The sequence below is a fragment of the Balaenoptera borealis genome, assembly GCF_965194805.1.
Source record: "Balaenoptera borealis genome assembly, chromosome: 13".
In the NCBI taxonomy this organism is placed as follows: Eukaryota; Metazoa; Chordata; class Mammalia; order Artiodactyla; family Balaenopteridae; genus Balaenoptera; species Balaenoptera borealis.
Window position 1 is genome coordinate 46,932,347 of NC_138870.1, and position 18,092 is coordinate 46,950,438.

An 18,092-nucleotide genomic window follows, 5' to 3' on the forward strand; every position below is an offset into this window, starting at 1 on the left:
ATTACCTTTCTCCTTTGGAAGCATTTGGGGGCGTTTGGAATCTTGGCCTCCCCTTACTTCAGCTCCCGGAGAAAAATTAGGGCGAGACCCGTCCTGGATCTGCGCGGCCAAGTTGCCGGGCACTGGGGCGTGGGGCGCGCTCGGGGCGGGCCGCCGAGGCTCCAGCAATCGCTACTCCAGCCTCGCGCCCGAGGGGGCGCGGCCGAGACTCACCCCCTCCCCCTGCGCTCCCTTGCAGACTACACCCCTCCCCTGCCATTCCGCCCCAAACTCCGGCTCCGGCTCCGGTTGCAGTTTGCAGCCTCCTCTGCCGCCGCTACCAAGTCTCCGGCAGCTCAGGTGGCTCCGCTTAGATGTCCTAGCCCAGGGCCGCCCCCCGGCCGGATTGGGCTGGGCTCCCCTCACTCTCCGCTGGAGTCATGAGAGCGAACGGGGCTCTGCAGGTGCTGGGCTTCCTCCTCAGCCTGGCCCGGGGCTCCGAGGTGGGCAACTCGCAGGCAGGTAAGCGGCGCGGGAGCACCGGCAGGCTCGGAACCTGGGATTCCGAGCCAAATTCGCGGGGTGCCGGAGGCCAGGGGCAGGAGCTCGGGCTGTGCGAGGCTGGCGGTGCGGAGCCCCGGCGCGCTGGGGCCCCCTGGGCGGAGACCGTCAGGATCAGGTTCTCGGCGTGGTCCGGGCGGGGACGGGATTCCCGGACCACTACCTTGCCCCGGCCACCTCCTCCCTGCCGTGTCGCGGACCCTCTGATTTGTCTCTCCAGATAGGGCTGATGCTGAAACAGTTCACTCTTCTGAGGGGCCCTGCAGGGAGGGGAGCTGGGACCTCCATTCTGTAAACGTGAGGGGATGATTGGAGGTGGAGATCTTGGAAAGAGCGGGGCAGGGAAGGGGGGGGTCTCGGTTTGCTCCCAACCTCCTGCCCCCAGGGGCTCAAAAACCTCCAGTTTTGTTGTTTTGCCGGCAGGGCGGAGCTGTGGAAGGGGGGAGGTTGTTGTCTAGTGTTGGAAAACAAGAGAGGCACCTCCTCTTCCGTGAGTGGGCCTGCCCTGTGGAGAGCTGAGATTAACCCAAGGGCCAAGTCCAGGTGACAGCAGGGTGAGAGGCCCTGCAGAGGCTGACTGGCCTCTTTCTCTCAAAATAATAAAGTTAGCTGGTCCCCGACTTGACCAAACTTTTATTGTCAAGACCCAGATCAATTCAACTAATACTTATTGAGCATCTACTATGTACAAAGCACTGAGCCAGGAGCTATAGGGTCAAGGACTTCCAGATGCTATTTCTCTGTCTTTTCTCTCCCCAACCTGAGGGCCAACAGGACACCTGTCCTGTCTTCTGAGCCCCCTGTCCTTGGGGGGGGGGTCCTTCTTAGGCCCAGCGTCACCCCCACCCCCATTCTGTTTATTGTCTGGCTGTCTCTAGCAGTCTAGACGAGAGTCAGATTGCTCCTCTGTTCCTCCTCCCACTCCCATGCCAGCTGAGCCCACCTCTTTGGGGTGTCTCTGGGACCATGGACACCTGAGGGGTGCTGGGGTTGCTGGCATTGGAGGAACCCTGTTGATTTCCTCCCCTCCCCCCAGATCTCAGCTTGGGGTTTGGCACAGTCAGGGCCCCTTCCCCAGGGTGGGAGTGGGAGAAACACCTGTGCTTCCCTCACAGTTGCTGGGCCTAAATTTAGACCCTGGGATCTTGAGATGTGAACACTCCCAGCTGGTGGAGGGCGGGGGTCTGGGGATTGGAGTGGGAGAGACTGAGTAAAGTGACTGTATCACTGTCCCATCCAGACCCCTGGAATCTTCAGCTGGGAACCCAGGAGTCCCAGATCCTGGCCACCTTCCCTGAGGGAGACAGGAGGCAGGCATGGTTGGGTCTCTTTACCCTTTATCTGGATCCTGCAGCCTCTGGGCATCCGGCCCTGTCTCAGTCCTTCTATAGCCCCTTTGTCCTGGCTGTGATGGGGGGTGGGGGACTTTGGAGAGGAGGCCTCTGGTTAAGGAGGGGCTGGAGATTCTTGCTGTGACCCACCCCAGTGTTCTTTACCAAAGGGGGGTCTGTGCCACAGGCCCTCCCTGTGCCCCTAATCCCTGCGTATAGCAGGGACTTTCTAATTCCCCTACCCCTCCTCTCCTCCCCAGGCTGCCTGGTTCCTCCTCAGAGGTGTTGTTCATACTCTCTTCCCACCCAGCCCTTTGCTCCTATTTGTGTAATATGGACTTTACCCTCAGGGTGGCAGGGAACTGGGACCTCGAGCACTGTAGCCTCCCAAGCACAGACACAAAGTTTGCACAAACACATATGGGCAGGTGGAATGGATGGGGCCACCTGAAATACTTCCAAATAAGGAAACCCAAGGACAGAACCAGTGTAGATTTCTGGGCCAGTAGGGGAGCTGTGTACGTGTACGAGTACGTGTGTGTGTGTGTGTGTGTGTGTGTGTGTGTGTGTGTGTGTGTGTGTGTACACGCACACACCCCACTTCCCTGTGCAGAAATCTTGGCTCCTCCCTTATCTGGGGAGAAGGGTTGGCGCCTTGACTTGGAAGAGGGGGTGTCCTGCCAGGAAGGGGGTTGGGGTGGCGCTGTTCCAGAAACGACTAACCTCCTAGTCGTTTCGTTTTCAACCCAAGGACCCTAGAGTTCCCAGGCTCCTCTGGGAGCTCCCAGCCTGTTTACCCCTCTGCTGGGTCTAGCTCACCCCTTTCCCTTCATGGGGTGTGATAGGGAATGGGAGCCCTTCAAAGGTCAGGTGGTCAGACTAGGGGTGCATCTAGGAGGAGGGGTTGGGGCCTCACCAATCTCCCTCCCTCCATTCACTCCTGCCTCCCACTAGGCTGCCACTGCCTCAGGGAAGGGTGGCTGGGACAGGTGGTATCTACCCCCCTCCCCGCAGTCTTTCACTGAGCCAGAGGAGAGACAGGGGTAGGGCTTCAGGGTCCAACATTTCCCATGGCCCCTATGTCCTCCATACTTACAAAGTAAAGTGAACCCCCAAGACTGACATGCCTCATGTACCTCGAGTCTAGGCTCTCCCTAATGTGAGTGAGAGTGCCATGTTGGAAGGCTTCTTAATGAATCTCCTCTGACAATGAAATTGGGTAGAAGGCTTAGAATGGAGGCAGTCGGCTGCTGTTTCCATCCGGCTTCTCTGTATTTGCTGAAAAATACTCTAGGGCTGGAAAGTGTGATGCTGAGGGAGCTGGAGTGGGCTGGGATGGGGAAAGGAGTGAGAGGAAAGCCAGAGTTTAGGAAGGGGGTGCGAGGTGGGCAGTCAGCTCCCTATCTTCCAGCTTTAAAGACAGAGCTCACACTGAGCCCCCCACGCCACCACCAGAGGCCCCCTGCCAGTGAGGTCACTCGTCTGAGCCCAAGGCTTGAGGCGAGAGGGGGGCTGCGGCTGAGGACAGGGTGTCTGGGGACAGGGTGGGGCAGCCCCCTCCTCCTAAATAGAATCGCCTCATTGTGGGCTGGACCGTGGCCCCAGGCACTGCCCCCGCCCTCTGCCCCCATCCCACCCTCAGTAGACACAATAGGGGCTGTGTGCTGCCCCAAAGAGATATTTATTCCAGGACCTAGAGAGGCAGGATGGGGGTAGAGAAGTGCCCTGGTTGGAGCAGGGGAAGGGAAGAGGAGGGTAACCAAGCTGTGGTCCTTTTCTAACTTCTTTCTAGGGAGGGGAAAACAACCCCTCATCCTCCTTGATTAACTCCTTAGCACCTAAAGTAGTACCCAGTAGAGGCACAGAGGAGGCCCAGGTGGGAAAAGGAAATCTCTTCACCTTCCTGTTCAGGGGGCCAGTGAAGGGATTCTGGGAAAAGAGGAAGTTTAGGCTCTCAGTCCGGCCTTGGCATCTGCCTCTAGGGCGGAGGGTTGGAGGCAGCTGCCTCTGATCGTGCTAAATGTTACTGGAAGAGGGCAACCAAGGGGTGGTCTTGGGGGATGGGGCTGGAAACTTGTGTCCAGGCCTCTGCCATTCTTACCTCCACTTGGAACAGTGTGCCCTGGGACTCTGAATGGGCTGAGTGTGACCGGCGATGCCGAGAACCAGTACCAGACACTGTACAAGCTCTACGAGAGGTGTGAGGTGGTGATGGGGAACCTGGAGATCGTGCTTACAGGACATAATGCTGACCTCTCCTTCCTGCAGGTTAGAGTGCAGACCTCCTTCCTCGACCTCTTCCCCCTTGTCCTCCCTACAGAAGCGTCTTTCCTGTCCTCAGGGCTGGAGTTGAGCATTCCTAAGACTCCACGGTTCCTAAGATCCAAGCCAGTGTGTTTATGGGGCAATGATTGGAGTCTGGGGCCTGTGGACTGGTCGCTGTAGCCGGGGATGCACAGGGTCTGGCCCTGAGAAGGAGGCAGGGGCAGGGTGGGGTTCTGCACCAGGGACCAAGAGGCACCTGGGGAGGTGAGGAAGGGATAAGCAAGGACCCTCCTGGCCTGAGGAGCCCTGAGAAGGAAAGGCTAGGAGCCTAGAATTCCTCGGTCATTTCTGCAGCTTGTCTTCACTTGCAGAAGTCGTGTGGCACCTGCTACTCCCTACTCCAAAACAGGACTTGGTAAAAATTAGAGCAGTTAGAGCTTCCTCAGTGCCTTAGGGAGGGAAAGGGGATTGAGACTTCTTGCCCCGCTCTCCCTCTCACCCACACGATCTGCTCCATCACAGTGGATCCGAGAAGTGACCGGCTACGTCCTTGTGGCCATGAATGAGTTCTCTACGCTGCCACTGCCCAACCTCCGAGTGGTGCGGGGGACCCAGGTCTACGATGGGAAGTTTGCCATCTTTGTCATGTTGAACTACAACACCAACTCCAGCCATGCTCTGCGCCAGCTCCGCTTTACTCAGCTCACTGGTCAGTTCCTGGTGATTCCTTCCAGGCCTGCCCCTCAGCCAACCTGCTGACAGGTGCCTCTTTGATGATGACCCAAGACTGCTCCCTCCAAGTACCCCCGTTCAAGGTGCCCACCACCTTGACCACCACGGTCTAAAGGTCCACTCCTCCTTAAATGATAGAGGGCCCTAACAGGGAGCTGAGGCATCTGTCCCCGGGGAGGGTCCTTATGTCCTGGTGGGGCTGCATTTGGAGCTGAGGCTGTTACACATTCCTCTGACTTCCGAGTGCAGTGTCCCTTGATGTCCCTCCTTCCCTGGGGATGGGAATCCTCCCTCCCGCCCTCACAAGTCGCCCCAAGCTGGAGGACTAGAGGGGTTAAATACCGCCTGGCCACCGTCTAATTCTGCCTGCCCCAGTCAGTTGAAAAACACACAGGTAGGGCACGCGGGGGTGGGGAGGTGTGGATTTGAGTCAGGGATCTACTCTCCTTTCCCGTCCCCTCCCCCACTCGCTAAACCGGATCTGGACAGGTGTCTGAGGAGGCAGGACTTTCTTTTGGCCTGCTCCTCCTCTTACGAGGCGCGCCTCCTCTGCAGTTTGGATTTAATTGGACATATCCGTCTGCCCCTTGTCCTCTGCTCCTGACTCGGGTGGCCTTTCAGACTGGTGGAGAGGCAGGGAAAAGGAGGACTTCCCTGACTAGCCCTTGACCCTGGCACTTCTCTTCCCTACCTCAGAGATTCTGTCAGGGGGCGTTTACATTGAGAAGAATGATAAACTTTGTCACATGGACACAGTTGACTGGAGGGACATCGTGCGGGACCGAGACGCCGAGATAGTGGTGAAGGACAATGGCAGGACCTGTGAGTGGCCGTGATCAAGACTGCCCCCCTGCCCCCACCCAACCAGAGTGGCTCCTTTCCCCTCATCAATATGTCCCTAATGTGAACCCAGCTGCCACTGAACAAACCTCAGGCTCTAACCCAAGCAGCCTGCCAGGAGGGAGCAGGTCAGTCCCCTAGAACGCGAACCGCAGAAGCAGCGTGCGAAGGAAAGGGGCTAAAGAGCGCTGTGCTCTGAGTGGGAAGCCAGGTCTCTGGACTCCACATCCATTTCTCTTTCCACTCCAACATCCTTCTTTCTTGGAACCTACCTAGCCCTGACCGCAGTCTGCCGCTCCCTATCCTCTCACTCACACATATTCCTACTGGGTTTAATTTGCCAAGAACCAAATTCCTGGGTTGGGACTGGGCTGAGTGAGGCATGTGCCCCGGGCCCTCCCCTCAGCTGCCCTGTGGGTGGTTTGGAGGCGCGGCTCCACCCCTTGCTGACAGGTTCACTTGAGCCCAGCCCAGCTCCGCTGGGGCAAGGAGGGATGCTGCCCTGGCTCTGCGCTTCCCGGGACTGGGTGCCTGTGTGCTGACATCATACCCTGTTGATTTGAGCAAGGCTTTTTGACAGCCGCTTGTGCTACTTTCCCTCCCAACCAGGTCCCCCCTGTCATGAGGTCTGCAAGGGGCGATGCTGGGGTCCTGGACCAGAAGACTGCCAGACACGTGGGTTTACTTCATTTTAAAGACTTCAAACTCATATACACTTTCATATCCTTGCCCACCCCAGCCTGTGTCGACACGGGGGTAGCGATGAGCCTATAAGGCAAGAGGGTGAGAGATAGCGTCAGAATACAGTCCCGTGAGCCCTGACAGCTGTGCTTTCTCTCCGTCCGTAGTGACCAAGACCATCTGTGCCCCTCAGTGTAATGGTCACTGCTTCGGGCCGAACCCCAACCAGTGCTGCCACGACGAGTGTGCAGGGGGCTGCTCAGGCCCTCAGGACACAGACTGCTTTGTACGTACTGTTACCACCGCTTGCCTGTTCTGAAATGGGATGTGGGCTTTGGGGAGGAAGTAGGGGTCCATATGTAACATGAGTCTTATGAGCCTTCTGTGTTCCTAGGCCTGCCGGCTCTTCAATGACAGTGGAGCCTGTGTACGCCAGTGTCCACAGCCTCTTGTCTACAACAAGCTAACTTTCCAGCTGGAACCCAATCCCCACACCAAGTATCAGTATGGAGGAGTTTGTGTAGCCAGCTGTCCCCGTAAGTGTCTGAAGGGAAGGAACAATGGTAGTGGAACCAGGATTTTAGATGAAATTTTAGGAGGCAAAATGGATCAAGTTGGGTGGTTAATAGAGGATATAGAGGGCAATTGGTTGTGATCATCTAGTCACCCCTAATGAATGACCCCTATGTCCTGTTCCCACATCTATCTCCCCATGACTTCCAGCAATTGCTCCTAGTTCTGCTTTTTGGATCCAAAGAGCAAAGGGCCTTTCTAATCCATGAGACAGCACTTAAGGAACCTCGGGTGGTCGATTGGAACAAATGCAGTGCAGAGCAGGAGGAAGGAGGTTCAGTTGGTAGTTGGCAGTGTTCCTCCCTCATCTCTAATGGTGCCCTCCTCCCTCCTAGATAACTTTGTGGTGGATCAAACATCTTGTGTCAGGGCTTGTCCTCCTGACAAGATGGAAGTAGATAAAAATGGACTCAAGATGTGTGAACCTTGTGGGGGTCTGTGCCCCAAAGGTGAGTAAGAGATGGTAAGGAGTTGGTGAAGAGATACCCTTTCCCCTGAGACTACTCAGACTCCACTCGCCACACCCCCTCCCCAGTGAGCCTCTTCTGTGTTTACAGCTTGTGAGGGGACGGGCTCTGGGAGCCGCTTCCAGACTGTGGACTCAAGCAACATTGATGGATTTGTGAACTGCACCAAGATCCTGGGCAACCTGGACTTTCTTATCACTGGCCTCAATGGGTTAGAGATTCTGCTTTCATCCCCTGACCCCCCCACCCCATCCACCTGCTCACGGTTCATTGCATTGGTTCAAGCCTTCGTATGTGGAGCTGATCAGGAATCTAGATCATAAAATCTTAGAGGTCACAAAGGACCTGACAGTGCTGAACTCCCCAGCCAGGGCTTGAATCCCCTCAGAGATACCCGTAAGCAATCCAGCCAGCTGAGTGGCAAGGGACAGGGACACTGTGTCCTCCTTCTTAAAGGTTTCTAAATGTTCTTACTTAAATTAGATAAAAATCTCTCATGACTTCCAGCTGTTTCCCCTAGTTCTGCTTCTTGGTTTGGAGCCACAAAGAGCAAAGGGACATTCTAATCCATAGGACAGCATTTACAGTGAGTGAGTGAGTGTGTGTGGGTGTGGGTGTGAGTGTGTGAAACGTTAGGGCCACCTGTCTACTTTGGACAAAATTTTAGATCTAAAGTTGCAAAAAATGGTATAAAGATTTCCCATACACTCTTTATTCAGATCCCCCAAATGTTACCAATGTACCACATGCTTTATCATTTGTCTCTACACACCACACACACTATACATGCTCTTGTTTTTCTGAACCACTTGAAGGTAAATTTCCAGACATGGTGTCCCCTCACCCCAGTTGCATTTCAGCGTGTATTCCTTGAAAACAAGAACATTTTCTTACAAAACCATAGTACAATTGTTTAAATCGGGAAATTAGCATTGATATAAAATGTTATCTAATCTACAGACCTTAATCAGATTTCGATAATTGTCTTGCTCATGTCCTGGATCATACATTTACATTTGGTGTCTCTTCAGTCTCCTTTAATCTGTCACAGTTCATGACCTTGACATTGCTGATGAGTATAGGTCAGGTGATTGGTAGTATGTTCCTCAGTTGGGGTTTATCTAATGTTGCCTCACACTTAGATTCAAGTTATGCATTTTTGATAGGAATACTATAGATGTATTTATTCTCAGTGCATCGTGTCAAGGAGGCACATGATGTTGATTTGTTCCATCATTGGTGATGATACCTCTGGTCACTTGGTTAAGGTAGCATCTGCCAGCTTTTCTACTGTAAAGTTACTATTTTCCCTTTGCAAATTAATAAGTATCTTGTGGGGAGATATTTGCCTGAAGCAGTTTTTATGAGAATTGCCAAATGATGATTTTCTAACTCCATTATTCCTCCTGTATTTATTTGTTGGCATTCTCGTGTTAGGGAGAGCCTTCCCTTCCTGTTTATTTACTTACTTGTTTGTGTGTTTAATCTGTGTGGATACTTGTTTTAGTCAACATTTCAGAGTCTCTTACAATCGTTATTCTAGTTGTCCTTGGTCTGCTCATTGTGGGGCCCCTTATGATGGCTCCTGTGTTCTTTGGGCTTATACCCCTCATGCTTTGAGCATTTCCTTACTTTTTTGCACAGGATGCTGTAGGCTCATGTTATATTTCTCCTGCCTCAGCCATTTCTCCCAAGAGTCCTGTTTCCTTTTAGTGGAGAACGCTATTTGGAAACAAAGTTCTGAGGCTAGGCGTGCTCACTGCTACTTGGTTATGCCTCTACCTTGTTGACTGGTTTTTACTGTTCTCCTCAGAGACCCCTGGCACAAGATCCCTGCTCTGGACCCTGAGAAGCTCAGTGTCTTCCGGACAGTGCGGGAGATCACAGGTGAATGGGAGGAGAGGCTGCCCTTACTGAGTATACCACTTGAGAAAATCATGTGCCAGGCATCAGGGGAGGGACCAGGCAAACCTGAGGAAGGAAGGAGAGAGGCTTCCCACTCATATGCCCCTCTCCAACCCCTCAGGTTACCTGAACATCCAGTCCTGGCCTCCCCACATGCACAACTTCAGTGTCTTTTCCAACCTGACGACCATTGGGGGCCGAAGCCTCTACAAGTGAGTAAGGGGTGTGGAGGTCGTCACACCTCCGGCCAAAGAACCCAGTTTCTCAGGCATCCTTGAGTGAAATACAAGGCATGGTCTCATACAGTGGGAGTTTGATGGGGCAAAGGCTAAAGGAGGGGGGAGTCCCTCTGAGTGGGTTGATTAGCCCAGAGCAAATTTGTTGAATGGAAATGAATCCACTGTGTGCTCAGTTTTTCCTCTGTAGTCTCCCCTCTCATCCAGTCTCCTTGTTCTCAGCCGGGGCTTCTCACTGTTGATCATGAAGAACTTGAATGTAACATCTCTGGGCCTCCGATCCTTGAAAGAAATTAGTGCTGGGCGTATCTACATAAGTGCCAATCGACAGCTCTGCTACCACCATTCTTTGAACTGGACCAGGCTGCTTCGGGGGCCTTCGGAAGAGAGACTGGACATCAAGCATAATCGGCCCCGCAGAGACTGCGGTGAGGGAAAGGGCCCACGGACGGGGCGGTGGAATCAGGCAGGAGAAGGGTATAAGGGCTGCTCTGCCCTGCAAGTGGGAGTAGGGATGGGGGACAGAGCCAAGGAGAGGGGGACATTAGGCTGGAAGCAGTAATGAGCAAGAGTTCAGGAAAAGGCTTGTTAGGAGACCTCAGACTCCTCCTAACCCACCCCTTCCTTTCCAGTGGCAGAAGGCAAAGTGTGTGACCCACTGTGCTCCTCTGGGGGATGCTGGGGCCCAGGCCCCAGTCAGTGCCTATCTTGCCGAAACTACAGCCGAGGAGGTGTCTGTGTGACCCACTGCAACTTTCTGAATGGGTACAGTGAGGGGGGAGAGTCAAGAAGGGGTTGGGGGAATGGACCCGAGGGATGGAGCTGTTCAGGTGGCACCCGAAAGCCTTTAGACAACTTTCTGTATATGCTTTGGTGGGAATTAGGTAGGAGGCCCTGTGGTTGGGGGATCAGAGCATAAAGGTCAGGCCTTGGAAGTGACCCCCCTCCCTTTACCCCCGGCCCCCCACTGCAGGGAGCCTCGTGAGTTTGCCCATGAAGCTGAATGCTTTTCCTGCCACCCGGAATGCCAACCCTTGGAGGGCACTGCCACGTGCAATGGCTCGGTACAGTAGCAGCACCAGGATCTCTAAGGGAGAGAGGGTGGGGCAACACTGGAGGGTCTAGGGAATGATATGGCCAAATTTCAAGGCCATAGAGAGGCACAGGGAGGCCAGATAATGCTAGGGTCTGTGAGTGGAGGATCCTAAATGGCTGGGCTAGTTCTTGTTGGGAAGTATGGAATTGATCTTGGTATACCATACTTCCTGACCTTCTCTCTTCCACCCAGGGCTCTGATGCTTGTGCCCAGTGTGCCCATTTTCGAGATGGGCCCCACTGTGTGAGCAGCTGCCCCTTTGGAGTCCTCGGTGCCAAGGGCCCCATCTACAAGTACCCAGATGCTCAGAATGAATGTCGGCCCTGTCATGAGAACTGCACCCAGGGGTCAGTGATGGGATGATAAAAGGGTGTTGGTGGAGGGGTAAGAGTACAGACTAGAGGGAAAGAAGAGGGTGAGGGGAGCAGAAAGAAAAAAGGAACTACGACTTAAGAACCACTCCCAGCTGTGTAGCGAAGGATTGGAGAAAGGGAAACTCAGTAACAGCACAAAATGACGCTACAATTTGGGGAACCTGGAATAACCTCAGCTCAGGGGAGTTTCATTCAAGAGAGGGACGCAGGGAGGATTGGTGAGCCAGAGATGGGAGCCATGTCTTGGGATATGCTTTGGGCTTCATGATGGGATGCCATGGTAGGGTCTGAAACAATGTACGTTGAGACTGTTGGAATTGAGCTTCCCGTGGAAGTCTACCAAGCTCCCATTTAAGGAGGTGACTTTCTTCTCCAGGTGTAAGGGACCAGAGCTACAAGACTGTTTAGGCCAAACACTGGCACTGATCAGGTATGGTGGGCTTGGAGATTTAGGGAGCTGGGAATATTTGGGGAAGGGCCGTTACCTCCTGGGAAGAGTTAAGTCTCTATTCGTTCTGGCCTTCTATATACAGGCTACTGTCACTGGACTTGGGGACACAAGAATACAGGCTTCTGGTCTTCCCTTCCTAAGATTAACTTGCAGTAGTCTTGGGGTGGAGATTGAGGTTAACCCCTTCGTTGCTCAAGGATATATGTAGATGTGAATGTTAACTTCTTGCCCCAGATCTGCGCTATACCTTTAGTACAGGTGTAAATGACATTTGTAAGGGAAGTGTAGACCCAGGATAATTCTGGGCTTCTCTGTCCCACAGCAAAACCCATCTGGCAATGGCTTTAACAGTGGTGGTAGGATTGGCAGTGATTTTCCTGATCCTGGGCAGCACTTTTCTCTATTGGCGTGGGCGCCGGATTCAGAAAAAGAGGGCTATGAGGCGCTACTTGGAACGGGGTGAGGTTAGTGCCTAGCTTACCCTTGAAACATACCCTATACCATCACCCTTTTAAGATCCTCTTCCTTCCCCAGAGCTTTGATCCCTTTCTTCAAGGAGGTAGTATGGTCCATCAGAAAGGACTCTGGCCAGAGAAATGGGAGACATGAATTCTAGTCCTGATTTTGCCATTAATTTGCCGTATGACTTTGAATAAGTTAGCTTCCTTCTCTGTGCCTCAGTTTATGCATGTATACAGAGGAAATAATAACATTCATCCTTACAAGATGGCTGTAAGGGTGAAAGGGGATGATGTATGTGAAAGTGCTTTGAAAAACAGAGAGAACTGTATAAAAGTACTCAAGGTGATAGTACTACCATCTCTCTCCCATCAAAGGGAAAACCTGACCCTCTTGATTTCTGGTCTCATGAACACAAACGACTTCCTCAATCCTCAGGTCTTTTATTCCCCCATATGCCTGCAATGCTTTCCAAGACTAGAGACATTCCTCTTCCTGCTCCCACCCCTTTGGGCTTTGCTGCTCTTGGCATCCACCTATGGGGAGGGGGTTGGAGAGGGACATGGGAGTGGGCTTTCCTGAGTACCTCCTTCCCATCTGTTCCAGAGCGTAGAGCCTCTGGATCCCAGTGAGAAGGCTAACAAAGTCTCGGCCAGAATCTTCAAAGAAACAGAGCTGAAGAAGCTTAAAGTGCTGGGCTCGGGCGTCTTCGGAACTGTGCACAAAGTGAGTGGCCCACAGGAAGTCTGGGGAGGTGGGAAAAGGATCTAGGGCAAAGGAGAGAAAGACTCAGAGACAGGACTAGCCTGGGGAGAATGACCTTAGGCTGACTCCTACCCAAAATTTCCCAGGGTGTGTGGATTCCTGAGGGTGAGTCGATCAAGATTCCAGTCTGCATTAAAGTCATCGAGGACAAGAGTGGACGGCAAAGCTTTCAAGCTGTGACGGACGTAAGTGAAGGCAGGGTGTTCTGTGTGCCACTAGGAGAGGGTTGATATTAGATACAATTATGTAGAAGCACAGTCTTGTGTTAGCAGATACTGTGTTAGCCACGTTGATGTCTTCGAATGTTGAGGGAGCCCTGGTCTGGTTTTATGTGACCCTGTTTGTTCCCAGGATGACCTTTCTTGTGTCTCTTAGCATATGCTGGCCATTGGCAGCCTCGACCATGCCCACATTGTACGGCTGCTGGGACTGTGCCCAGGGTCATCTCTGCAGCTCATCACTCAGTACCTGCCTCTGGGCTCCCTGCTGGATCATGTGAGACAACACCGTGGGGCACTGGGGCCACAGCTGCTGCTCAACTGGGGAGTACAAATTGCCAAGGTGAGTGAGAGGAGAGTGGAGGAGTTCTAAGATGAAACTGCCTGCGGGCCCACAGGGAGGGACCAGGAGGTTCAAGTGTTGAGAGGTGCCTTAGGGTTTGAGGTGATTCTGAAGCTCAATGACCAATTTCCCCAACCTTGAGAATACTTCCTTCCCTATAGGGAATGTACTACCTTGAGGAACATGGTATGGTGCACAGGAACCTGGCTGCCCGAAATGTGCTACTGAAGTCACCCAGTCAAGTTCAGGTGGCAGATTTTGGGGTTGCTGACTTGCTGCCCCCTGATGATAAGCAGCTACTGCACAGTGAGGCCAAGGTAAGGTGACACAAAGGCTGGGTAAGGAGGCAGGGGTGGAGTGAAGCATGGGGACGGGAAGCACTCTGTGGTCTCTTTGAGAGGCCAGCAGATGCTGCAGGATTAGTCCAAGGAGAAGAACCTGGAGATGCCAGAAATAAAAGTTTAGAGAGCAACAAAGAAAAGAACGATGGAGAACATGGGTTTAGAAATGCTAAGAAAATGTGTGGAAATCAGCTGGTGACGCCTTTGTCTTTAATCCCCCAGACTCCAATTAAGTGGATGGCCCTCGAGAGTATCCACTTTGGGAAATACACACACCAGAGTGACGTCTGGAGCTATGGTCAGTCCATCTGGATGCCCACCATACCATCACTGGCCCAAATTCCAAAGATGCCTTTTGAGACCCTTTCTTAGAATCTCTAAGCTCTTCAGATCCTGGGTCAGATCAAGTTCTGCCTTCCCTTCATCTGCATGCCCATGTCTACTATTTTGCCATCAACTAGTCATGTCTTCCTATACCAGGAGTGACAGTTTGGGAGCTGATGACCTTTGGGGCAGAGCCCTATGCAGGGCTGCGACTGGCTGAAGTACCAGATCTGCTGGAGAAGGGGGAGCGGTTGGCACAGCCCCAGATCTGTACCATTGACGTCTACATGGTCATGGTCAAGTGTGAGTTACCTGCTGATCTCAGCCTTTTTTTTTTTTACTCCATTATTGCTTCATTGGACTGAAAACCTAAAAGGCATGGATAAACAATGCTCAGTGATGAAAAGTGAATAGCCAGAACAGCGGTGCATGCCCCAAATGGTCTCCGCCCAATAAACACTAAGCACTCTCCACATCATTTATGCCGTTGGCATCTACGTGGATGTCAGGCTCCCCACACAAAGATGAGGGAACAAAGCGTCAGCTATTTTCTAAGTAGCTTCCCTCCCTACTCCACTCCCCTCTTATCGCTCTCCTTCCTACATCTTACCCCCAGGTTGGATGATTGATGAGAACATTCGTCCAACCTTTAAAGAACTAGCCAATGAGTTCACCAGGATGGCCCGAGACCCACCACGGTACCTGGTCATAAAGGTGAGTGGGGATTAGGAGGTGCCAAGGAGATCTAGAGAAAAGGGAACTTGGCTGGAACCAGGATATACCTTAACAATCAACCACCTGCCCTCACAGAGAGAGAGTGGGCCTGGAATTCCGCCTGGGGCAGAGCCCCCTGCTCTAACAAACAAGGAACTGGAGGAAGTAGAACTGGAGCCAGAACTAGACCTAGACCTGGAGTTGGAGGCAGAGGAGGAGAACTTGGCAACCACACTAGGCTCTGCCCTTAGCCTGCCACTTGGAACACTTACTCGGCCACGTGGGGTAAGATTTTCCAGTTTCCCAAGACTTTCTGCACCCTAAGCCCTCTGTACACCTGCACCCTCACGAATCCCACAGATGTCCATATTAACTGTTCAAAGGCTGCTGTGGTGAGTAGATTTCTCTCTTAATCTAAACTTCTTCCTCACTTTTTTCATCCTAGAGCCAGAGCCTTGTAAGTCCATCATCGGGATATATGCCTATGAACCAGGGGAATCTTGGGGAGGCTGCCCAGGTAAGGTCTGTCTCTTTAAGAGGATGCCAAGAGGCTGGGTGGCAGTGTCTTAGGATTGATAGGGGTAGTGTGGGAGACTTTAAAAACCTCTGAGGTTTAATCAGTGTCCTACAAAACAGAAGGCACTGAACAACCCAAGCTCCTTCTAAACAAATCTCTCTTCTTCCCTCATTTCTGTATAAATCTCCATGTATTATTTTCCTCCTTAGAAGTCTGCAGTTCGTGGGTGTAGTGAACGGTGCCACCATCCAGCCTCTCTGCACCCAGTGCCACGGGGACGCCTGGCATCAGAGTCATCGGAGGGCCATGTGACAGGCTCTGAGGCCGAGCTCCAGGAGAAGGTATCCATGTGTAGAAGCCGGAGCCGGAGCCCACGGCCACGAGGAGACAGTGCCTACCATTCCCAGCGCCACAGCCTGCTTACTCCTGTCACCCCACAGTCCCCACCAGGGTTAGAGGAAGAGGATGTCAATGGTTATGTCATGCCAGATGCACACCTCAAAGGTGCCTGACTTTCTGTAGCGCTTTCCTCAATCTTTCTCTAATCCTCCTTCCACAGGCTCCTCTTAATCCTTCTGTCTTCTCTGATCATACCCCTCCCTATTCATTTTTTCCTAAGACTCCCCCACTCCTCACTGCCTATTACAATGAAGTAATACCACATACCTAGCCTCTCTTCTCAACCCTCAGGTACCTCCTCCCGGGAAGGCACCCTTTCTTCAGTGGGTCTCAGTTCTGTCCTGGGTACTGAAGAAGATGACGACGACGAGGAGTATGAATACATGAACCGGAGGAGAAAGTGCAGTCCATCTCGTCCCCCTAGGCCAAGTTCCCTTGAGGAGCTGGGTTATGAGTACATGGATGTGGGATCAGACCTCAGTGCTTCCCTGGGCAGCACACAGAGTTGCCCGCTCAACCCCGTGCCCACCATGCCCAACGCCAGCACAACTCCAGATGAAGATTATGAATATATGAATCGGCGACGTGGTGGAGGAGGTCCTGGGGGGGATTATGCAGCCATGGAGGCCTGCCCAGCAGCTGAGCAAGGGTATGAAGAAATGAGAGCTTTCCAGGGGCCTGTACACCATGGCCCCCAAGTCCATTATGCCCGCCTCAAAACTCTACGTAGTTTAGAAGCCACTGACTCTGCCTTTGATAACCCTGATTACTGGCATAGCCGGCTTTTCCCCAAGGCTAATGCCCAGAGAACATAACCCCTGCTCACTGAGGTACTCAGGGAGCATTTGATGGCAGCTAGTGCCTCTGGAGGGTACCCCTCTTCTCCTTAGTCCCTCTCCCTCACAGATCTCAGCCCCATTTCCCTAGTCCTAGACAATTCCAATCAACCTTTGGAGGCCTTAAACACTTGGACACAAAATTCTTGTGGTATTAGCCAGCTTTGCACTTTTTCTCTTTCCCAAACCCAGGAAAGGAGATGGTTTTCCCTATTTTATGTGCTTTCCCAATCCCATTCCTCAACTTCCTTGGGGGAACTCCCTGGCGATATGAAGGATTACTCCCCATGTCCCTTTCTCTTAGACTCTGACTTGTTGAGACTAGGCTTTAAAGTGTGACTTTGTTTCCCATCAGACTTTTAAGGAAGAGGAAAGGCAGGAACCTGGCAGGGGAAAGCAAAATTCTGGCTTGTGACCCTTAACCCCCTAGAAAAAATGAGAAGCTTAAAATCTTGTGAAGAGGTTGGGAGTAGATATTAATGATTACTATTAACTGAGCATTTACTATGTGCTGAGCATCATGCTAAACTTTACCAACATTATCTAACTTAATCCTTGACACCAATTCTGTATGCTAGGTATTATCCCATTTTACAAATAAGGAAACTGAGCCTTAAAGAGATTAAGTAAATCAAGTAGCAGGTCCAGATTCAAGATCTTCCAATGCATGTGCTCTTACTGTAAAGTATCAAGGAAAACTGATATAAGTCAGAGCCCCTGAAGGGGCATTGTCTTCTTGTTTTTGCACTGAATCAAGTCTAACTCCAGCAACTACAGCCTTCTCCTACACCCAGACTTCTTATCTCAGGAGGTGGGAGTAGGGGGTGGTCAGAAGGAAAAATAACTGGGCATCTCTGTGTAAACCATAACCTGCATGTGCTGTATATGATCTCCACCCAAGGGACGGATTCACAGTGGTCCCAAGAGCCACTTTTAGGAGCTATTCTCATCCAGTAGTGGGAAGCTTCCAGTTGGCATAGAAAGAGGACCCAGCTTCAGACCTCCGTCCCCATGGATGGGAAACTGGGGGTATCTGTTGTTATCCCTGAAGTTTTTTTGTTTTGTTTTTATACGTCTGAATAAAAATGCCAAAGTTTTGCAGCTTCCTGTCTGTCAAATAAAACCCTTTATAGTGTGTGAGGTAGACCACCCCTTTTCTCTGTCCCTCAGCGGTGGATAGCTACCACTGTATGCTGCTTTCTCTGTCTCCTGATAGTCCTACTCGGCCCCATGTAGCTTTCTCCAGCCCTACTTTTCCTTATTCCCTTAAGACAAGTATAGGGCACAGTCCTTTTCATTTAAGGGTTTTACTAGTAATCTCTACCGGGCAACCAACTGGGAATAACAAAACAAGCAAAAACAACACGTTTAGGGAAGTTAGAAAAAGCCCTAAGAGGTGGAATACTGAAAACGCAAATGTTTTAGAACTCTCATTCTCTTAAATCTCTGTGAACACTTCCCCAGGTGCCATCAAAGCCTGTTGTTAAACAATAGTGCCATCTTCAGTGGGAGTCCGGTCTCTAGATTGGGAGGCTGTAAACGGATAATCCTTCATAAGTCTGGCTGCTCAGTTAGCCCCTGCTCCACAGACTCCTGATCTCCTTCCACACCCGCTCTGCCCCTCCCGGTTCTCCCAGCACCTGAGGACGAGCGGACTGGCCGGGCCGGTCCCTCCTGCCGCTCCA

General features: G+C 52.1%; 1 protein-coding gene and 1 long non-coding RNA gene across 5 annotated transcripts in view; one reads left to right on the plus strand and one right to left on the minus strand.

Annotated features, from left to right (window-relative positions):
* Positions 1–126, minus strand: part of LOC309609531 — a 42,103-nt gene extending 41,977 nt beyond the window's left edge. For both annotated transcript variants that reach the window (XR_014233469.1, XR_014233470.1), the window contains exon 1: positions 6–126. This is a non-coding gene — a long non-coding RNA (uncharacterized lncRNA). The remainder of the gene's footprint in view (positions 1–5) is intronic.
* A 154-nt stretch (positions 127–280) lies between these two features.
* ERBB3 (erb-b2 receptor tyrosine kinase 3) lies at positions 281–17,508 on the plus strand. Of its 3 annotated transcripts, XM_082350895.1 has the most exons (28): positions 281–501; positions 3,988–4,139; positions 4,659–4,845; positions 5,565–5,690; positions 6,318–6,383; positions 6,557–6,675; positions 6,784–6,925; positions 7,298–7,411; positions 7,520–7,640; positions 9,243–9,316; positions 9,456–9,546; positions 9,793–9,998; positions 10,203–10,335; positions 10,544–10,634; positions 10,859–11,013; positions 11,417–11,470; positions 11,814–11,955; positions 12,557–12,676; positions 12,802–12,900; positions 13,091–13,276; positions 13,438–13,593; positions 13,840–13,915; positions 14,098–14,244; positions 14,558–14,655; positions 14,752–14,940; positions 15,101–15,172; positions 15,382–15,676; positions 15,863–17,508. In XM_082350895.1, the coding sequence occupies exons 1-28, from the start codon at positions 420–422 to the stop codon at positions 16,384–16,386; spliced, it is 4,017 nt and encodes a 1,338-aa protein (XP_082207021.1). In that variant the 5' UTR covers positions 281–419; the 3' UTR covers positions 16,387–17,508. The 3 variants fall into 3 exon arrangements, with proteins under 3 accessions (XP_082207021.1, XP_082207022.1, XP_082207023.1); XM_082350896.1 differs by lacking the exon at positions 11,417–11,470; XM_082350897.1 differs by lacking the exon at positions 3,988–4,139 and having other exon boundaries at positions 284–501.
* The last annotated feature ends 584 nt before the right edge of the window (positions 17,509–18,092 follow it).